Source organism: Maniola hyperantus, chromosome 3, assembly GCF_902806685.2.
Source record: "Maniola hyperantus chromosome 3, iAphHyp1.2, whole genome shotgun sequence".
NCBI classification, from domain to species: domain Eukaryota; kingdom Metazoa; phylum Arthropoda; class Insecta; order Lepidoptera; family Nymphalidae; genus Maniola; species Maniola hyperantus.
Genome location: NC_048538.1, coordinates 16544000 through 16565440, shown reverse-complemented (window position 1 = coordinate 16565440; position 21441 = coordinate 16544000). Strand labels below are relative to the sequence as shown.

At 38.6% G+C, this 21441-nt stretch overlaps 3 protein-coding genes across 17 annotated transcripts in view; 1 reads left to right on the top strand and 2 right to left on the bottom strand.

The window, feature by feature from the left end:
• mmd (disintegrin and metalloproteinase domain-containing protein mind-meld) overlaps positions 1-11148 on the bottom strand; it is a 642845-nt gene extending 631697 nt beyond the window's left edge. For all 15 annotated transcript variants that reach the window (XM_069509480.1, XM_069509491.1, XM_069509485.1 and 12 more), the window contains exon 1: positions 11012-11148. The gene's annotated coding sequence lies outside the window, so the exon portion shown is untranslated. The remainder of the gene's footprint in view (positions 1-11011) is intronic.
• A 6217-nt stretch (positions 11149-17365) lies between these two features.
• On the top strand, positions 17366-18129 carry mRpL21 (mitochondrial ribosomal protein L21). The gene is made up of 2 exons (XM_034984188.2): positions 17366-17540; positions 17631-18129. The coding sequence occupies exons 1-2, from the start codon at positions 17492-17494 to the stop codon at positions 18104-18106; spliced, it is 525 nt and encodes a 174-aa protein (XP_034840079.1). The 5' UTR covers positions 17366-17491; the 3' UTR covers positions 18107-18129.
• Positions 18130-18146: 17 nt separating this feature from the next.
• Rtel1 (Regulator of telomere elongation helicase 1) lies at positions 18147-21376 on the bottom strand. The gene has a single exon (XM_034984508.2). The coding sequence runs from the start codon at positions 21308-21310 to the stop codon at positions 18365-18367; it is 2946 nt and encodes a 981-aa protein (XP_034840399.1). The 5' UTR covers positions 21311-21376; the 3' UTR covers positions 18147-18364.
• Between the last annotated feature and the right edge of the window lie 65 nt (positions 21377-21441).

Below are 21441 nucleotides of genomic sequence, written 5' to 3'. Positions count from 1 at the left end.
GTAATTGACATTGCTCGTCGCGAATAAAATATTTCTGGAATCAATTTGTAGTGGTAGTTTCATTACCATCAAAATGACAGGATCCATTTTGCATCGCTTTAAAAATTAAAAAAGAAGCATCCGTAACGGTCTAGTTCCAATTAATGACTTTACAGATTTTGTATGGAATCCTAAAAATGAAGGAATAAACTAACATAAAAAAACTAAGGGCCGATGGTTTCAATCGTCAAAATATAACTTTTATCTGAGGAATACATTTGATGATTTGACAGATTTCCTATACCAAAAACCGGGCAAGTGAGAGTCAGACTCACGCACTGAGGTTTCCGTAGTACAGTCGTAATTTTTCATTTTGCACAATAAATCAAAAAACTATTATGCATAAAAATAATTAAGCATACTACTACTAATTATATGTAACTAGCGACCCGCCCCGGCTTCGCATGGGTGCAGTGTAGATACTAATGTGGTGTCAGTGAGATTTCAATTTTCCTAGGGATCTCTAATTTTTTGAAACTTAAACTATAGCTATAAACCTTCCTCTTGAATCACTCTATCTGTTGGTGAAAACCGCATTAAAATCCGTTGCGTAGTTTAAAAGATCTACGCGTTCATACATACAGACAGCGGGAAGCGACTTTATTTTATACTATGTAGAGATTATAAATAAATAATAATAAATAAACGTTTATTTCAGACCATTCATAGATCCATAGATTGTTAGTATGTTAGTTACAATGTTAAATTATACCCCTAATTTCTGATTTAAGAGATAGGTAGGCAACTGCCAAATTTCATAATTCTAAGTAAACGGCAAGTACCCTCTAGGTTTCTTGACAGACGGACAGACAACGAAGTGATCCTATAAGGGTCCCGTTTATTCCTTTTGATGTACGGAACCCTACAAACTGTGAAAAATCGGCCCTAAAAGTTTTGTACATAAACACAACAACAGTGCCCTAGTAATTAAAACACTTGCCGTAATCTGCGGGCAAACACAGTAAACAGTAGCGATAAACAAATTAGTGGGACGTCATAAGGTTTTTATTGCTGTCGTTAAACACACCGACAATCTTTATAATGGACGCCGTCTGAAGACAAACGTCCATTGAGAGTTTTTTGGACAATTATTGTCTGTATAATATTTTAACAATAATTTAATTTCAAACTGGACTTGCGATCGATTTTTAGTTAAAAAAATCGAGCTTTCAAGTCGAAAAAAAACATGTGTGCAGTTCAGACGCGGTAATAAGTGTAAGTAAAAAATCTCCTCTATATTGGTTAGTGCTCTGAAGAGTTGTTTGATCTCATTCCAGCCTCCTGTTTTCTACAACCGCACCGCACGCCACCGCAAACAATTTCACCCGCACCACCTGGGTGTCTAGTGCACTTCGACCGCCCGTTATGCCAGATCCTTTTTTCCACACACATTCAAACTTGAAATTAACTCCCTTCTAAGGTGTTCTCATTAGATTAAAACATGGTTATTCAAGGGGCGGACCAACAAATTCCTGAAAGGCCGGCAACGCATTGGTGTCTCCTCTGGTACTGCAAATGTTAATGGGCAGCGGTAACATTTTTATTTAAAAAAAAGATTATTATTTGGGAATTGTCGATGATCTACTGAAAATTCCTCTACAAATGTTCATGGGCGGCGGTAATCACTTAACATCAGGTGACCCGTCTGCTCATTTGCTCGCCATTTTTATTAAAAAAAACCGGCCAAGTGCGAGTCAGGCTCGCGCAATGAGGGTTCCGTACTACAGTCGTATTTTATCGACATTTTGCACGATAATTCAAAAACTATGATGCACATTTGTACCTTACATATGATACCCCACTTGATATAGTCACTCACTTCGAAAGTTGAAAATACTAATTATTAGTTCATGACCACAATTTAATTTTTTTTGTGTGATCTAACCCTAAATTCACGGTTTTCAGATTTATTCCCAAATGTCAGCTATTAGATCTACCTAGACCTGCCAAATTTCATGATTCTATCTCAACGGGAAGTACCCTGTAGGTTTCTTGACAGACAGACGGACAGACCGACAGACAGACAGACAGACAGACAGACAACAAAGTGATCCTATAAGGGTTTTTCCTTTTGAGGTACGGAACCCTAAAAACTAAACTTCGAAGGAATCAGACAATTGCAAAGTATCTGTAGGATAATTAATAGGCAATAGAACCTAACCCGTACGCTGTGGACTACAATTTCAGCACTTAGCGATTACCATGGGGCCAACAGTACCTATAAACAAATTTGTTGGATATTATAAGGTTCGCCGCCGCCATTAAGACTATTAAAACATTACCTTATTTTGTAATAGCCATTCAGGTTCAGGCATTTTCAGGATGCCCCTTAGGACTCCGCGTGCAGTGTAAAATTAAGTGAAAAGCTCTTTTATAGCAGGCTAACTAACTAACTAATCTACTGGTTGGACAGATTTTCAAAATAATCATTCAAAATGTCCTTGTTTTTAATGACGCATTAATAGTATGCTGTATTAATGAATCTAACGTTTCAAATGGACATTTTGGAATTTAAGTGATAAATTGGTGTCAATTTTGTTGCACGCAAAATACTCTCCATGTTGGGAACGGATTGGATATGTCCATCAGAATTAGTTTATTGTAGTTTCATCAGGATTGGAATTAGAAGTTCAAGCTTGTATAACACGTTTTTACTAACTCGCATTCTTGTCAGTCTGGTTGTTTGTCTGTTCGATAAAAAATTTGCAATGTTGAGGCAACTGAATGACAATGCAATATTCATTTTCTTAGTAACGGTAGTAACGAAATTTGGTACAGAGATAAGCTTACATCCCAGGAAAGGACATCACTGTAAATTCAAAGAGTTTCCATGGGATTTTAAAAAACTAAATCCACGCGGACGAAGTCGCGGGCATCATCTACTAGAGTAAATAAAGCAAAAACAACTCAAACCAATCAGCGTTCCGTGATGTAATCCCCGAGACGACAGGGGAATAGGGGAGCTAACAAGATTTGGTAGTCATACAACGATCTAATTGATCGTCTATTGCATTTCGGAGTGGCCAATCGAAGATGGCAAAGTTTTAATTAAAATGAATCGACACAGCTTATACTCCAAGCGGACTAATTGATTCGGAATAGACGATTAGTTTTATCGTTATTATGATTTCTCTGGGCATTTGTTATGCTAATTGCTTCTTGGTGATAACTGCTGTGATAGAAATATGTCTAGTGAAAGCTGAGTGAGCATTAGTGGCAAATCAAAACAGGTAATAAAAAACCGGCCAAGTGCGAGTCAGGCTCGCGCAACGAGGGTTTCGTACTACAGTCGTATTTTTTCGACATTTTGCACGATAATTTAAAAAATATGATGCATAAAAATAAATAAAAATCTGTTTTAGAATGTACAGGTGAAGACCTTTCATATGATACCCCACTTGATATAGTTATCTTACTTCGAAAATTAAAAATAGTAATTCATGACCACAATTTAACTTTTTTTGTGTGATGTAACCACAAATTCACGGTTTTCAGATTTTTCCCCGAATGTCTGAAGATCTACCTACCAAATTTGAAGAAGATCTGCCAAATTTCATGATTCCAGGTCAACGGGAAGTACCCTGTAGGTTTCTTGACAGACCGATAGACAGACAGACAGATAGACATACAATAAAGTGATCCTATAACGGTTCCGTTTTTCCTTTTGAGGTACGGAACCTTAATAAAATAAAATAAAGACATAAGCTTGGGTATGATAAATTGGGATTCGATCTGTTTCAGTGGATTATAGCAAATAAAGCTTTTGGTGCATTGTATATCATGGATTTCCGCAAAGTAACGCTTGCTTCTATAAAAAATCTTTTCGTTGTTCCATCTGGCCATAGTTTCATTTATAAAATAGGTAAAAAAGAAGCCTATACCAGGCTGTTAAAACAAAGTATAGTACCATTACAGTAAGTCAATAGAGCCGGCCTGCAAACTTTATATTCAGAGTTAATAATACGTTTAACTTCTTAGTTTGTCGCTTATTTAATTTTAGTTCAACTGTGAATCGTGTTTTTAGTTTATAAAATCAGTTTGTAAATACTGAAGAGCTGAGTAGGGCTGTAGTTAGTTTTAAATAGAGCTAGGCTAACTTTTCTTCGTCTTTTAGTGTGATATGCAGTACGCAGCTAAAAGTGATGAACATCGATCTTTAGAAGGAGACAGCAGGTTTGTAGAGCACTGTCTCGGTCGTTGAGACTGACAAAGCGTCATATGGGTATGAGTGACAGAGACAACGCTCTACAAGATGAAATGTCATTCTAAAGGCCGATGTTTATCATTTTCGGCCGCGTTCTGTATCCAGTAGAGATCCATGTGGAATAGGAGTGACAACGCATAATCAATCGATTGTTATTATTAAGCAACGTAGACCAAGCTAAGTCACTGGATGGACTTTGAAAGTACAAATCTAAATATATAAAAGAAAAAGGTGACTGACTGACTGACTGATCTACCAACGCACAGCTCAAACTACTGGACGGATCGGGCTGAAGTTTGGCATGCAAATAGCTATTATGACTCCGCTAAAAAAGGATTTTTGAAAATTCAACACCTAAGGGGGTGAAATAGGCTTGAAATTTGTGTAGTCCATACGGACGAAGTCGCGAGCATAAGCTAGTTTAGCTATATAACTCAACTAATACGACGAGGTTTCGACTTTTACAGTTATTCAAGGTTTTTACAGTTATTGTGATGATAACCAGGACTGACAGCTAATGTTGTTTTCCGAGGCACGAAGAAAACGAAAAGGGCAAATTAGGACTCCAAAGTCGGTCAGTCATACAATTACCAACTTCATAATATTATCATAGCATAATATCTCCATAATATCATAATATTCAGTTCTTTATTATTTCGCTGTCAAAATTTTTAAGACGACGACAAAAGAAGAACCAATGATAAAAATTGCATCAATTTGTATCTCAGAAATCCTTTAGCACGATAACCATAGCTGCAGAATTCCTTTCAATCAGAAGGCCCCTCATACTATATCCCTTACGAATGCAGCAATAAAATCGCTTGTAAAATATATATCGTAAGATGAGTAAGCTCTGACAAAATGCCTCGGTGCGCTTTAAGCCGATTTGAAATGGATTCCACGATAATACATTTTATTGTGATGAAAGCTACTTATTCTTGATACTTCAATGTCAATAGTTCAATTCAAAGTCAATGATAGTATATGATGGTAGAAAGAATGATGAATAGTGAACGTCATTTTATTTATAGAAATCAGCTAGCTGATACCCCGCGACTTCGTCGCGTGTATTAGCTATTCGCGTGGGATAGGTTTTTTAATTATCCCATGAGAACTCTTGGATTTTCCGGGATAAAAAGTAGCCTATGTCACTCTCCAGGTCTTTAACTATATCCATGCAAAAAAAAATGTCAATCCGTTGCACCGTTGCGACGTGATTGAAGGACAAACCAACAAACCAATAAACCAACAAACAAACACACTTTCGCATTTATAATAAGGGGTACTGTTTTGTATCAATATTTTTCAATGAATTTTGTCCTACAAAATCCATTGCAAACAATATTAAATTGGATAAAATAATATACCTCCCTATGGCTAAAATAATTGCCTTTTGTAAGTTTGGACGCGTTATTTGTTAGTATAATTATTATTGTTCTCTCTAGAACATGTCATTCTCTACAACATTTGAGCCCCTCACCGAAACCACTCAAACTGAACTTGGCAATGGCGGATAGTAATTTAAGCATTTAGCCGTAATCTGCGGGCAAATATCGCCGATAAACAAATTAGCTGCTCGCTTGATAGTTTTAATGGTAGTTATTAAACGCAGTGAGGTGTAGTTTATAATCGGTCGGTGGGAAGGCTCTAGAGGATTCCACGAGGAGTTAGTTACTTGTTCCGTTTAAGGTCAGAGCTTCCAACTTTTTGAGTGAAGGAAAACTCACTGGAGATGGTGATAAACCTATATCAGTACCCTTATTATAAATGCGAAAGTGTTTGTTGGTTTGTTGGTTTGTCCTTCAATCACGTCGCAACGGTGCAACGGATTGACGTGATTTTTGCATGGGTATAGATAAAGACCTGATGAGTGACATAGGCTACTTTTTATCACAGAAAATCAAAGAGTTCCCAGGGGTTTTTAAGAAATCTAATTCCACGCGGACGAAGTCGCGGACATCAGCTAGTAATAGGTATATAAAAGGAAAAGATGACTGACTGACTGACTGATCTATCAACGCGCAGCTCAAACTACTGGACGGATCGGGCTGAAATTTGGCATGCAGATAGCTATTATGACGTAGACAATAGACATCCGTTAAGAAAGGATTTTTGAAAATTCAACTCCTAAGGGGGTGAAATAGGGGATTGAAATTTTTGTAGTCCACGCGGACGAAATCGCGAGCATAGACTAGTGACGATATAATTTATTTGTAGAAAAATCAATTATCGTTAAGACTCGACTTTTATCCCCTCCCTTATCTTTATTATCTTTATTATCTCGAAGTCGGTACACAGGTATTATGGTATGGTCTTACAAACTACGATTCCTCAATTTCGATAAAATCTAATATAGCCCTAAGTAAATTTTTATCGCCGATGAACCATGAATTTAGACAAACTATATTACCGACGTTTTACTTTTATAGCAGTGGCCAGTGCAAAATAAGATTTCATTTTACGACCCAATCCAGTAATCGGTGCATGATTTACGTACGGAGAACTAAAGCCCAAAATAGACACGTTTATCTTAAAAGGTGTATGAGAGAAAAAATGCCGTGAAATATGATTTTCGATTTTTTTTTCTTTGTATATACAGTGGAAACTCGATTAACCGGACCAATTGTTGTCGTTAAGGATTCGGATAATCGAAAATCCGGATAATCGAATGTATGAAGAAAAGCGGGTTTTGTGCATAATTATGTATTCACTATAATAGTATTTTCAATTTTCAAAATAAGATAACTATACCAAGTGGGATATCATAAATGAAAGGGCTTTGCCTGAACATTCTAAAACTGATTTTTATTTATTTTTATGCATAATAGTTTGTGATTTATCGTACAAAATGGCGGAAAAAATACCTGAGTATGGAACCCTCGATGCGCGAGTCTGACTCGCACTTGGCCGAACAATTTTCGGTTGGAAGTCGGGATAATCGCGAATCCGTATAACTGAGGGCCGGATAATCGAGTTTCTACTGTATTAATAATATCACTTTATAAACGCGAAAGTTTGTTAGTTAGTCCTTAAATATTTGCAGGGAAACAGTTAAACACCTGATACTTTAATCCTTAAAACCAAAGAGTTCCCGCGGGATTTTTAAAAACTTAATTCCACGCGGATGAAGTCGCAGGCATCATCTAGTTCTCAATACTGCTAAGATAATAAAGACGTAGTAGGTAGAAGCTGGTTCCACAATTTTCAAGTGTGTGGCAGAAAATAGCCTAAATAATAATTCGGATATTTTACTCATTCATAATAACTAAATAGATACCTCTCCATGTCACATGACGCAACAAAAAGCAAAAACTAATGATTCCGCAAACATTTTTATCAACCTGGGGACACTTAAATTAGTAAAGTTTTAAAAATAAATTTTTCTTCGTTAAGAAAACCGCTCGACCTAGTTACTTACTCTGATAACCACACGGCAATTTGAAAATAAATTTAAAATTCATATTTTCCTCCAAATAAAACTGATAAAAACATACATATTTATGTCTGACACTTTTTTAAAAATTGAACCCGATCCAAAAATGCAAATGGGATGTCAAATTGTTATCACTTGTAATAATCTATATGTTGGTTGAGCTGAAATGTGAACTTGTGGCATGCAGTGGCATCTATCGGAGATTTACTGAACTACGCCAGGAATTCAAAGTTCAGACTAGACATTCAACGAACACCATAGAAGTTGAATCCTGACCATTATGCATACATAAATAGATGTATCTCAATAAAAATAAAAAATAAACCATTTTCTCCCCTTTTCTCCCCGTATCCGCCACTGATACGTCGCACAGATAGAGATAACCCTGTAAAACAGCTATCTTCTAGGTCTAGTAGTTCCTCAACAAACGAATGCTTATTTTTTGTGGCACGCAGTGTAGAGTAGAGGCATACACAGCGGATGTGTCATTGACCCCATTTCTCACTATCGCAGAAACAGCTCGTTTTGTTTCCTCCGGGCTAAAGCACTCTGCCACTGCAGCTTCATTAATATTAAATTCCTGGTTTTAATTTAATTCCTGACTGCCTTTTTCAAAACTTAAACTAGGAAATTACTCTTTTTAAAACCTATTTATTTGTTTTACTTATTCATATGTCGTTATTCGGAGGCATGGTCCGAGACATGGTCGCTAACTATGGGCCTCATAAGAAAGCTCAGAATCAGTCAGCAGGCGATAGACAGAGCTATGCTTGGAGCTCCGCAGGACAACCAAAGTATATGACATATCTAAATGGGTAGCAAAGCAAAAGTGGCATTAGCAGGGCACGTAGTACGAAAAACCAATAGACGTTGGGGTTCCAAGGTGTTAGAATGGTGACCTCGAACCGGGAAGCATTGGAAGACCATCCACTAGGTCGACAGATGACATCAAATAAGTCGCAGGGTATCACTGGTTCCAGGTGGTGCAAGAGCGAATAATAAGGCCGTTGGCTCCCAAATCCCACCGCATGCAAATAAACTGAGATCGACTTGACACTTAATGTCTCTATAAAGATTATAATATAATTAACTAGCAACCCGCCCCGGCTTTGCATGGAGTGCAATGTAGATACTAATGTTGTCATTGTGGTTATTTTGTTATATTTCAAAACAATAAGACAGCATTTTCGATAAAAGCTCTGTCAGCTTGATTTCTTCCGAAATCTTGAACAATTATCGTTATTTTCAACAAACTAGCACAAAACAATATTAAACTATGCCTCTAAACCTTCCTCATGAATCACTCTATCTATTGGTGAAAACCGCATTAAAATCCGTTGCGTAGTTTAAAAGATCTACGCGTTCATACATACAGACAGAGCGGAAGCGACTTCATTTTATACTATGTAGAGATATCAACATAGCTTTTATCCTTGACTTCGTCCGCGATACAATAATTTATATAACACTCACATATAATGTAGCTATCTATAAGTGAAAGAATTTTTAAAATCGCATTAGTAATTCGATTCTGAAATTTTTTCCCCTTCCCGAAATGAAACCTACATGCAATTTCACAAACTTAACAAATACCTCTTTATAATATTAGTGTAGAGGTTAATGATATTCTCCAAGACAGATGACTTATCGTGCTCTTCGTAGGAACGGTAATGGCTGCATTCGAACTTCCAAAGTCGATCACCCATCCAGTTACCGTCTTAGGTCAAAGTTGCCTAACTAGCTCAATCGATTCACATACAGTGTCGCACTTAGGCCACACAACACCAAAATTTAAATACGACGCATATAAAAACCAAAACCCTTGTGACCGGCTGTTTCAGTGCTACGGTGCTACGAGGACGCTACGTGACTACGAATTTGCTACGAGCGTTTAAACGAACGTACGGTGATGAATGTTCTAATTTGGAAAACTGTGAACCGCGTAACTCCCAGTGATTCAGGTGCCCTAGTATTATTATCTATCATTTAGTATGGAAGGGCCATGTCGTGCATACAATTTTTAACTTACATTCGGCTCTGAAAAAAGCTTTATTGAAAATACGCAATTTGATATACCATATATATTGTATCATTTTTTAAGTAAGTAATATGAGCTTGTCATTACATTGTTGATGATTATTGTAAGAAATTTTAACAATATTTGTCTAGTGTAATTTGATGGGTGTTGGTTGGTAACGTTTTCAGTTGGTACAATTTAACTAATGTCCGAATGTCCTAAATGCATACCGCGTGGCCGCTCTGTACATATCATACTCATACGTTATCAACGCTGTTTAGTTTCATCTGGTAGTGGCCAGAACCTAAAGCACATGTTCGGTTCGAATAATTTGACGAATGACCTAAATGCATACCACTGAAAACCGCGTGGCCAATCTGTTCGTGTCATACTTACTCGTTATCAACGCTGTTAAGTGTCGACTGGTAGCGGCCAGAACCTAAAGCACATGTTCGGTTCGAATAATTTGACGAATGACCTAAATGCATACCACTGAAAACCGCGTGGCCAATCTGTTCGTATCATACTTACTCGTTATCAACGCTGTTAAGTGTCGACTGGTAGCGGCCAGAACCTAAAGCACATGTTCAGTTCGTATAATTTAACGAATGTCCTAAATGCATTTCGAATAATTTGACGAATGTCCTAAATGCAATGTCGAATAATTCGACGAATGACCTAATTAGAGTGCTAAAGAACTGCGAGCTGAGAACCGCTTGAATGCTTAGCATTTCCCATGCTACTTGTTTCTACGATACTAGCACGCCTATATCCTTTTTTAAGATAATACGTGACGAATGATAACAATATTTGATATTATATTTGTTATACAAAACTAATCTCGTTACGGTTGAAAACCAATCTCTATCATAAACCTAGTTGTGTCAAATCACACGTAACCAACGCTGTTGAATAGTTTGGTTATAACAGCCAGAACCTAATGGCTAATACACATGGTCGGTTCGAATAATTTGACGGATGACCTAATTAAGAGTCCATGAAATTTAGAACCGCGTGGTTGCGTACCTTTCCTCATGTTTCTACATAAGCCAGTTAGTATAAGATGATCATTATTTAGTGATAATTTATGTGAGAAATGATGATATGGGTTAGGAATTATGTCGGTGCGGCTCCTGAAAAAACGGCATTAAAAAAATAGCGCTGCCTTTTGCATTCATTGAGAAAACTGACATCTCATCTCATTCCCGGTCGAAAACAATCTCTACCTGCTCGTGTCACACTCATACGTAATCAACGCTGTTGAGTGTCGATTGATTAGCGGCTAGGCCAGCTAAACTCGGTGGCGGAGGATACTAACCGAAAGCACAAGACGCCGTCGGGGCTAGCGTCCACTCCACACAACACTCACACCGCGCGTCGAGGCGGGTCGCGCGTGCACGCGTCACGCACCATGGCCGTGCCCGTGCCGGCAGCTATCGACCGTGCGCCGGCCCGCGCCGCCCAGCGACTGACGCGGGAGCGATGCGCGCGCACGCACACCCCGACACACAATCACACAACCTCCCCTCCCCTCCACACCGACCCCGGCTCCCTCACCGCACCCCGCACTTCGCCGCCCCGGGCCCAGCAAACAGCACCCCCGTTTTCCCAAGTTTCCACAACCTTTCATACCTTTTTGCCAGCCGAACCTAACCCCAATATCAACGTAACGAGGAGCTAAAATTTTGCCACATCTGATTATGTGTCATTTCGAAATATACGCCACAAATCATAATTACTTACATACCTAAATTAACGACGTAGGTACTTGTAGAGTAGCATCAGCTGTGGTTGATTAAAAATACGCTGAATAGGTCAACAACTTAAATTAAGGAACCTATCGTCAACAATCAATCAAAAAAAATTGAGACTAACCTAATATTTTACGAAATGGTGATAAATTGTTCACCCCGAAGTGGAGGTTAGTACCTACAATATGTAGCTGTTTCACCCGCAGCTATTTTAATTCCTAACGGGCTAGCTTACACATGTAGACACAAGGTCCCCGTTTTCCGCAACCGAACGTCACGTGAGGCCCAGAGGCCTCTCGTGTTTATTTTCGGCGGGCGAGGCACTCCGCGTGCCGACCGTTGCCATGCCAACGCGCCCCAGACGCGGGCGAAACTGTCCGAAAGCTCACGGAAACACCCGAGCGAATGCCCTGAAAAACCTAGCCGGTTTCAGAATAAATGCGAGGCTATATTGCTCCATTTTGTATTCTCGTGCTTTTAATAGAATCTTAGGCGTGTTTTGTTGAAAAAGGTATATTCGCTCTACACATTTTCTACTTAGATTAAAAAAAATTGATAATAGGAAACAGGAATGAAGCCGTAGACTTTTCAAGCTAACGTTAACTCTCCGTCACTCGCTCCATACAAACGTAAGTACCTAGCTTAGTTTTCATTTGAATATTACTTAACTAGTCAAACTCGATGTAATTTTCTAAACAAGTTCTAGAAACTAATATCTGTGTTGGTTCGTTCTTCAATGATGTCGCAACGGAGCAATTCGGATCGACGTCATTTTTTGTATATGTACCCGGCTTTCTATAACGGAAAACCAAAGAATTTACGGGAACCAAATTACTACGGGATTTTTCTTAAAATCAACGTAGTATAACTTGCTGGCATTAGTTATAAAAGCTGACTGACTGATCTATCAACGCTCAGTTTAAACTACCAGATGAGTTGGGCATGCATATAGTTATTATAACGTAGACGTCCGCTAAGAAAGGGTTTCTGAAAATTCAACCTCTAATAGGGTAAAATAGGAGTTTGAAATGTGTATAGTCTACGCTGACAAAGTCGCAGGCATAAGCATAGTGCTTTATAAGTCTTCAATGGTTACAGACTTGCATACGTAAAATATAACGAACTAAAGCAGAAGTTCTATTTTGAGCTCAAAAAAAACCTTGACACATTTACCAGTGTGCTTAGTACGAGGTTTCACATCTTGGTGTCTTACGACCATCGAATGCTAGGATTCGATGGTCGTAACACTTCAGAGTCAAGGTAAAATGGACCGTAAACATCTTAATTTAAAGCTCAAGTTCCTATACAATCAGCGTTCCAAGCTTGTAAAATTAAAATTAATTCTCTAATCTTATTGTATTTTGACACTCGAATGTTATCAACGTTCATCATCATCATCATCAACGGATAAACGTCCAATGTTGGACTTAAGTCTCCTGTAGGGACTTCCACACGCCATGATCTTGCGCCGCCTGAATTCAGGGGCTCCCCGCTACTGATTTGATGTCGTTTGCCGTCACCTAGTGAAGGTTCTTCCAACGCTGCGTTTTTTGGTATGAGGTTGCCATTCCGACCTTGGGACCCCCAATTTTTATTGGTTTTTCGAACTATGTACCCTGCTACTTCGTCCTGCAACTTGTCAGCTTCGCAACTAGTTGAACTATGTCGGTTGCTCTGGTTCTCCTCATTTCTCATTGAATCGCGTAGAGAAACTCCAAGCATAGCTCTCTCCATCACCCGCTGAGTGATTCATGAGCTTTCTTATGAGGCTCATAGTTGGCGACCATGTCTCGTATCCATATTATGTCATCACTGGCTACACGCACTGTTCGAAGACTTTGGTCTTCAAGTATTGAGCAACTTTGGAAGAGAAGACATCTCGAAGCTTCCCGAACGCTGCCCAGCCGAGTTGGATTCGGCGACTAACTTATTAAAATTAGTGGTAGTAAAATCTGGTACTAAGCAATATACTGCAATATACTATAATAATAGTTTAGCTGTACAGTGCGACGTAATTATTCATCCTGTGCTAATAGGCGCACTGCATGCTACTCGCTTACTGCCATTGTCTAGATAAGTCTGTTTGTGCCCTAAAGCTGGACTAAGTATTAAGGCACTTGTTCCATCGCCGACAAGGAAGCGACTAGCTATCGAGTATTTTCTCGCTCAAGAAACGTGCAATTGATATACTTCGTCCGCGTGAATTTAGTTTTTTAAAATCCCGTGGGAACTCTTTGATTTTCCAGAATAAAAAGTAGCTGATTTCCAGGTCTTTAGCTACCTATACTTCTGCAAAAAAACCACGTCGATCCATTGCTCCGCTGCGACGTGATTTAGGGGCAAACCAACAAACCAACACACTTTCGCATTTATAATATTATCTCTACCCATCCAGAATCATCTCTACCCAGAGATGATTCTGTGTCAATAGAACCTCCTCCTTTTTTTGAAGTCGGTTAAAAAGATATAAAATCACTACCCATATCATCACTAACCCACAACAACTAACAAGACGTCTTCGCTGGTCTACGGTTTCGTAGCTCTACGGTTTCATAGCTCTACGGGTGGTCTACGGGGTCTTAGCTCTACGAGTTTGTTGCTCTATATTTTGTTCTCTACTGTTTCGTAGCTTTACGTCTACGCCCTTGACTGCAATCTCACCTGGTGGTAAGTGATGATGCAGTCTAAGATGGAAGCGGGCTAACCTGGAAGGTGTATGGCAGTTTTTATTAAACCCACAACCTAGATGTTTCTCGCGGCATCGTATCGGAATGCTCTGAGACGGTATACCTTTTAGGGTTCCGTACCGGAAAGGTACCGGCGGGACTCTATTACTAAGGTGCAATCTCCGTGGGCGAGAGAATCGCGGCGATAGTCTCGCCGTGTGACAAAATTCGATACGAACTATCGAATTTGGTGTCCGTCCGTCTGTCAGCGCTGTATTTCGTGAGCCGTTATATAGGTAGAGAGTTGAAATTTTCACAGAATGTGTATTTCTGCTGCCGCTATAAACAAATAATAAAAGTTACAAAATGGCGGCCATGAAAATTGAAAAAAAAAGTGTTATTTTTAAGTTAAGCCCACCAAGGATACCACTCCAGAAATCTCGTTATTACAAACAGAGAGATGTCATATTATTACTAGGGGAGCATACGAGTAGGTACCATATAGATATCTTACTACCATGTATGTACTAACATCCATACTTAATATTATAATTCATCATCATCATCATCAACCAATAGACGTCCACTGCTGAACATAGGTCTTTTGTAGGGACTTCCACACGCCACGGTCTTGCGCCGCCTGAATCCTGTGACTTGTCTGATGTCCTCCGTCCACCTAGTGGGCGGTCTTCCAACGCTGCGTCTTCCGGTGCGAGGTCGCCATTCCAGCACCTTGGGACCCCAGCGTCTCTCGGTTGTACGAACTATGTGCCCTGCCCATTGCCACTTCAGCTTCGCAACCCGTTGAGCTATGTCGGTTACTCTAGTTCTCCTACGGATCTCCTCATTTCTGATTTGATCACGTAGAGAAACTCCAAGCATAGCTCTCTCCATCGCCCGCTGAGTGACTCTGAGCTTTCTTATGAGGCCCATAGTTAGCGACCATGTCTCGGATCCAATGTCATCACTGGCAACACGCACTGTTCGAAGCCTTTGGTCTTCAAGCACTGGGGAATTTTGGACATCTCGAAGCTTCCTGAACGCTATTATAATTACCTAATGCAAAAATGTACCTATCTGTCTGCTAGCTTTTCACAACTTGTCCGTTTAACCGGTTTAGACGAAATTTGGTAGGTACAGTGCTTCGAATAACAATAGCTTAGCTCGTAGCTTTAGTTTTAAGTTTACGTATTAATTATCACCACTATAATATCATCGTATTGCAAATTCAGCAATTAACAATCAAAAAAAGTGTATTACAATAATACCCAATCTGAATACATATATGATTTAAGTTTGAGTTTGAAATATTATTGTTATTCGTAAGTACCTATGTGATTCCGTGGCTGGATGCATAAAAGTTGCGGGCATCCTTTACTGGATACAGAGATGGCTTGCATCCTGGAGACGGATATAGGTTACTTTTTATCCCGGAAAATGAAAGAGTTCACACGGGATTTTTAAAATCTAAATCCACGCGGGTGAAATCGTGGGCATCGTTTAGTAGTGTACAATGGTATATAAAAAAGCATAAGGCCTAGTGTACTTGTACGTACCTACACCAGTCAGATTAAGTCCATTTTTTGAGACATTGATGCTCTTGTTGTGCGACAGCTCTCTGATAAAATTACCATGGCGAAAATGCTTTTAATTTCATAGAACTTTTCGTGGAAATTTTGGTACACAAAAATTCTAGGAAAGTCCGCCATTGGTAGGGTAAACTGGAACGAAGAATGTAACTTGATTTCTAAATAAATCAACATCAGCAATATCCTCTCGCAAAATAAGCTACCTACCTATCTATTATAATATCTCCATTTAAAATTTCAGCCAAATCGGTTCTGTCATTGTGAAGGTGTAACAAACATACAATCTTTCAAAATACTTATCTCTATATTATATATATAAACTAGCCACCCGCCCCGGCTTCGCATGGGTGCAACGTAGACACTAATGTGGTGTCATTGCCTCGGAAACTCTAAATTGAGAGGATTTTTTTCCGACCTAATTCACATTACTTCAATTTCTCTAGAGATCTCTAATTTTTTGAGAATTCAACTATAGCTATAAACCTTCCTCTTGAATAACTCTACCTATTGCTGAAAACCGCATTAAAATCCGTTGCGTAGTTTAAAAGATCTACGCGTTCATACATACATACATACAGACGCGGGAAGCGACTTTATTTTATACTATGTAGAGAAGGAAAAGGTGACCATTCCACGCCGGCATGATTTGCACAGTGATATAAGTCCCGCAAATTGCTATTGCGCTGGAACCATGTCTCATTAACATCGAAATGACGTCAGCCGAAATAAAAATATTGGTACCTACCATCAGCTCGAAACTTCAGTCTAGTGCTGTCGTCACTAAAATGGCGGCCACGTGCATTAGCAATTTGCGGGACTTATATGTCCTCTATGTTCTTTATAATATACACGTAATCTGCCCCCCAATTGTGTAAGAATAACCATTTCATGGCTATCGCAATCGTCAAGAAATTCTGCCGTTTGATTGGTTGATTCGCTGTTTACATTTTTTCACAGCCAATCAAAGGGCAGAATTCTTGACGATTGCGATAGCCATGAAATGGTTATTCTTACACAATTGGGGGGCTGATCTAACGTCGTGTTAGTCTTCTCAATATCCGATCTGTCGGGTCGGATAGTGTAAAAACTCATAAAAATATTTTTAAACGAAATTAGAATTTAGTCGACCTTTTGTCACAATAAAACTTAAAGCTAGCCTTATCTAATTACTATATAAATCATGACCGCGTGGAATGGTGCCAAGAATACTGGCTGCATTTCCGCGCTGGACAGCCAGGCTGATCCGTTGCGCAAAAAATGAGCCAGCCCGTCTGTCACCAGATGAGGCTATTAATCGCGGTGAAATGTCTCGTAAAAAAATTTTAGCACTAAGACTCCATGGCCCCAGGGTCTCCACGGCAAACGGCACAAAAATGTAACTCTCTATAAGAGAGGCATACTTGCGCCGCTTGTCGTTTTCAGATGTTTCTGCTGCGGCTCCCGGTCTTGATGCTGTCTTCCTGATATGACACGGGGCCAATGTGTCAACGCAAGTTGCGTCCCACATTAGCGCCCGTCCCCGTTCCCAGGGAACCAGCGTCAATCCATCAGGTCTCTTGCCATCATCCCGACTAATCCCTGCCCACTTCTGTTCCGTGTCCCTGCCGGCTCAATGAGCGCATGACAACCTTTTGTCTATGGTTTGTACTTTGTTGTCAAAATTATGTCAGTGTCAGTTGGTTGTCAAATTGTTTTTAGGTTATGTTTGAACTTTAGTTTTGTAATTTGTATCGCTGAAATGTTTCATTAAAAAGTATTGAGATTTACGCATATAAAAATATTATAAGAAGCCATGATCAGGGCCGGCTTACAACGTCTCGCTAGTGTATTCAATAGTCAAGGTATTATCATTACCTTCATCATTCAGTTCTAATTATTTAAATCCTTTCAGTAAATATTTTTTTTTTTTACTTTTCTATTTTTTGTTTCAGGTGGCATTCTCTCCCGATTTATAACTTACAATGCTCCAGCCCAGAACCAACCAGCTGTGGATACAACAAAGGACGTAATAGCAACATGTAACAAACTAATCGAAGAAAAATCTCATCGTAATTTTGCCATAGTGCATTTACTTGGTAAACAGTGGCGTGTCACAGACGGTGATTTACTAGTGGTAGAAGGCTATTGGCCACCAAACATTGGCGACAAAATAACATTGAACAAAGTTTTGCTAGCTGCTTCTAAAGATTTTTCTCTAATCGGCCGACCATTAGTCCAACCAGGGCTCGTAACAGTAACCGCATCAATTATATCAAAGGGTCTTTCACACACAAGAACACATTTCAAGAAGAAAAGAAGGAAGCAGTTCATGAGGATAAACTTTCAGAGATCTCAGCAAACTATTTTGAGAATTAACTCTGTAGAAATACAAAATAAGATAAATGAAGCTCCCAAGAATGTATTTTAGGTTGTAACTTAGTGTGAGTAGTTTTAATAAAATATCTTAATACAGAAACCAGTTCTTTTATTATTTCAATCATTTATATTAATTGGATTAAAATATTGTCTGAATAATAAAATATAGTTTAAAATACAGATTCACATAGACATTTTTTTAAGAAAACATATTCTACACATATTTTTAGGCATAATAATTATTAAAGTTAAAATGTATTTCTTTTTATTTTTTTAATAATTTTTTTACCTAACTTAATAAAGATGTATGTCAACTTTGAAACTTTACATTATCACAGTAATCTTGAAACCTAATTTTATGGTATCCTTTCAAAAATCTTTTCATGCCTTTAAATAAGTAAAACAATTTTTTATTTTCCAATAAACCAGACAGGGTAGTGACAAACAAATCATAATCTTCTTCTTTTTTATATGAAGAAACTGCTGATTGAAATTTCTTATAGTTTTCTTGATCTAACAATGTTTTTACCTCTTTGACAAAATCTATCAGAGATGTTGGAGCTACCCTTTCTTCGACCGTGTCAACAGTTTTTTCAGTTTTGTTCAAACTTTCTTCGAATCCAAAAGGTTTGATTTTTAACTTCTTTTTCTTTGACACTGTAGTGATGTTCGGTTCGTCTGCATTCCTCTTATGTATTGTAACCACTGACTGTGTTGCTACTGATGTAGAACCACTGCTATAATAGCTGTCTAATGCACTAAACAGATCCTTTGTTTCTTTAGGCCTAAACTCATTAACATAAGATGATGACTGTGCATTCTTATAAAAATCCATTGAGAAATCTGCGTACACTTCATTAGAGTTAGGATACTGATTGACAGACTTTTTACTTGACCCTTTATTAATTTTTCTTACATTTGCTGGTATGAAGGAAACTCCTGTTAAATGAGTTGTACTGCTTTCATTGTAGTTGGTATTAGTTTCATGTGGCATCAAAGGTTTTAGTTTTGGAACTGGCAAAGATGTTTCAGCAGTTTTGAAAAACCGGCACATTTCCCCGACTGTCTCACCAAACTTGTTGGAAAGATTAATGTAGTCCTTCAACCAGGCAGATAACTGGCCCTTCAACTTTGGATTATTGAACCTACTGTCACAGAGTAGAATGGCTCCATAGTCGTTCTGATGTCTGATAACTCTTCCTATAGCTTGATTCACTGCTCTGGTGGCTTCTAAGGAATACCATTCATCACCCGACAAATATTCCTTTTGTGTAGCTCTAACTTCTTCCAGATACTTTTTCTTCAATATTATTCTAGGATCTTTGAGAGGAGGGAATGGTAACCCCGTTATAATCACAGCTCTTCCATTCATATCAGCAAAATCTAAGCCTTCTGAAACTTTACCTCTACATACTGCCATGAAACAAGCCCCTTTAGTGCTCGGGTCACTTATATTGCTGTAATAATCATTCATGATGGTATTAAAAGTGTCTTTTCTCTGTGGCTCTACAAATATTGGCTTTATCTTGCAAATGCTCGACCAGATACCCTCAGCCTGCCACATTTCTTGACATTTCGTCATAATAGGGTACGATGGAAAGAAAACCAATAAGCCATCAGGTATAACTCTGGCAAAACTTAAGATAGTTCTACCCAAAGAGGAGATGTATTTAGGATTGTCCCGGTTTTGATAATTTGAATTCAATGACACACCATCTGGACCTTGACTTATAATCTTGACATAGATCTGATTCGACTTAATAATATGTGGGTTTTCTAGCTGCACACCAATCGGTATCCCTAACTCTGATATTAAGGGTTTTAGAGGGGCCAAAGTACCACTAGTTAAAATAATACTCCTGACATTTTGATCCAGCAATAGTTTCATGCCAAAACCTGGACTGAAACACCAGTAACTTAATACTCTTTCAGCAGATTTACTATTTGCTGTTTTGAGTGCACCCCAGCTGTCTGTCTTTTTGTTATTCTTCTTGTCTTCTATTTGAATATGAACCTTGTAACATAGCTTTACTCTTTCTTTATAACTATGTGTAGTCCCACTAAAGACTACATTTAATAGATCAACAATCTTTTGTAATCCGTTCCCTTTCCTCTGGAATGGAGAGGCACTGGCTGTAGACAGGTATTGGATAAGATTTTCTATCAAAGTAATCACAGACATCTGGTTATGGTCCCTAATTTCTGCTTTAGCGAGGAGCTCAAAAATAAAACCACCAGGAAAAGTGATGCCTTCTGTACCCACATTTATTTCATCGATAGCTTTTTCAAGAGCGAGCATCATTTCTTTCAATATGCATAAATCATCACAGGTAAAGTCTTTAGGCTGATTAGCATCCATAGTTGAGTCCATCTGTTCCTCTGCCCCATCCACAAATGATTTCATGACATGAGTTATTTCATCAATACACAGTGCAATGTCAGTAGTTCTAATTTGTAAGGAAGCTGACTCTTCACACATTTTCTCTACATTATGTGCCTCATCAAGTATAACTATGTTATTTAAAAGTTCGACTCCATTTGCCTTCCTTGATTTTGGATCTAATAAATAATTGTAGGGCATAAAAACTATATCAGCTTCTTGTTTGAGCTCTTTAGATAAATAATATGGACAACATTTTAGTTTCTTTCCTGCACTAACTAAATCTTCTATATCTAGAATCTCATCGCCTTTAACAGATCTATCATCCTTTTTTGATTCTATATTGTTGTAGAAATGGCAAGTACGAGATTTAACTTTTAACTGGCACATGTGTACTTTGTTCATATTGTTGGTTTCTTTAGACACCTCTGGGTGGATACACAGCTGGTCTCTAGAACCCAGCACTGACGCTTTAACGTGTCTATAGCTGGATCTTTTTAATTCTTGCATAGCTTGAGTGAGCTGAGAATGCGTCCGCGAGGAATAAATAATTTTTGGCATACCCCATGTCGTATTATCCTTTCCTTTTCCCGCACTTGCTTTATTCAGATTGTCTCGAAGATTCCCGCTAAAACCGCTATGCTCGGAGAAGTTCCCGAGCTGAGCACTCATTTGTAACTGCGCCTTCTTCACCAATAACCACGCCAGCGAGGAGCACAGCAAGCTGAGGGTCTTCCCGGTTCCCGTGGGTGACTCCAGTAACGCATTTGTGTTATTTTGTAAGCTCTCAATCACTTTTTCCATGTATACCTTTTGAACATTGTAGGGTTCGAAAGGGAAATTCACTGGAACCCCATGGATCATAATTTCCGGCATATTAATTTAAAATAAATCCTATTTTTTAATCAAATAACTCAAAACCAGTGCAAATTATTTTTTTCAAGTTTTTGACCACTGAAACAGACCAGTTAAATCAATTTCCCGCCAAAATCTACAGATAAAAAATA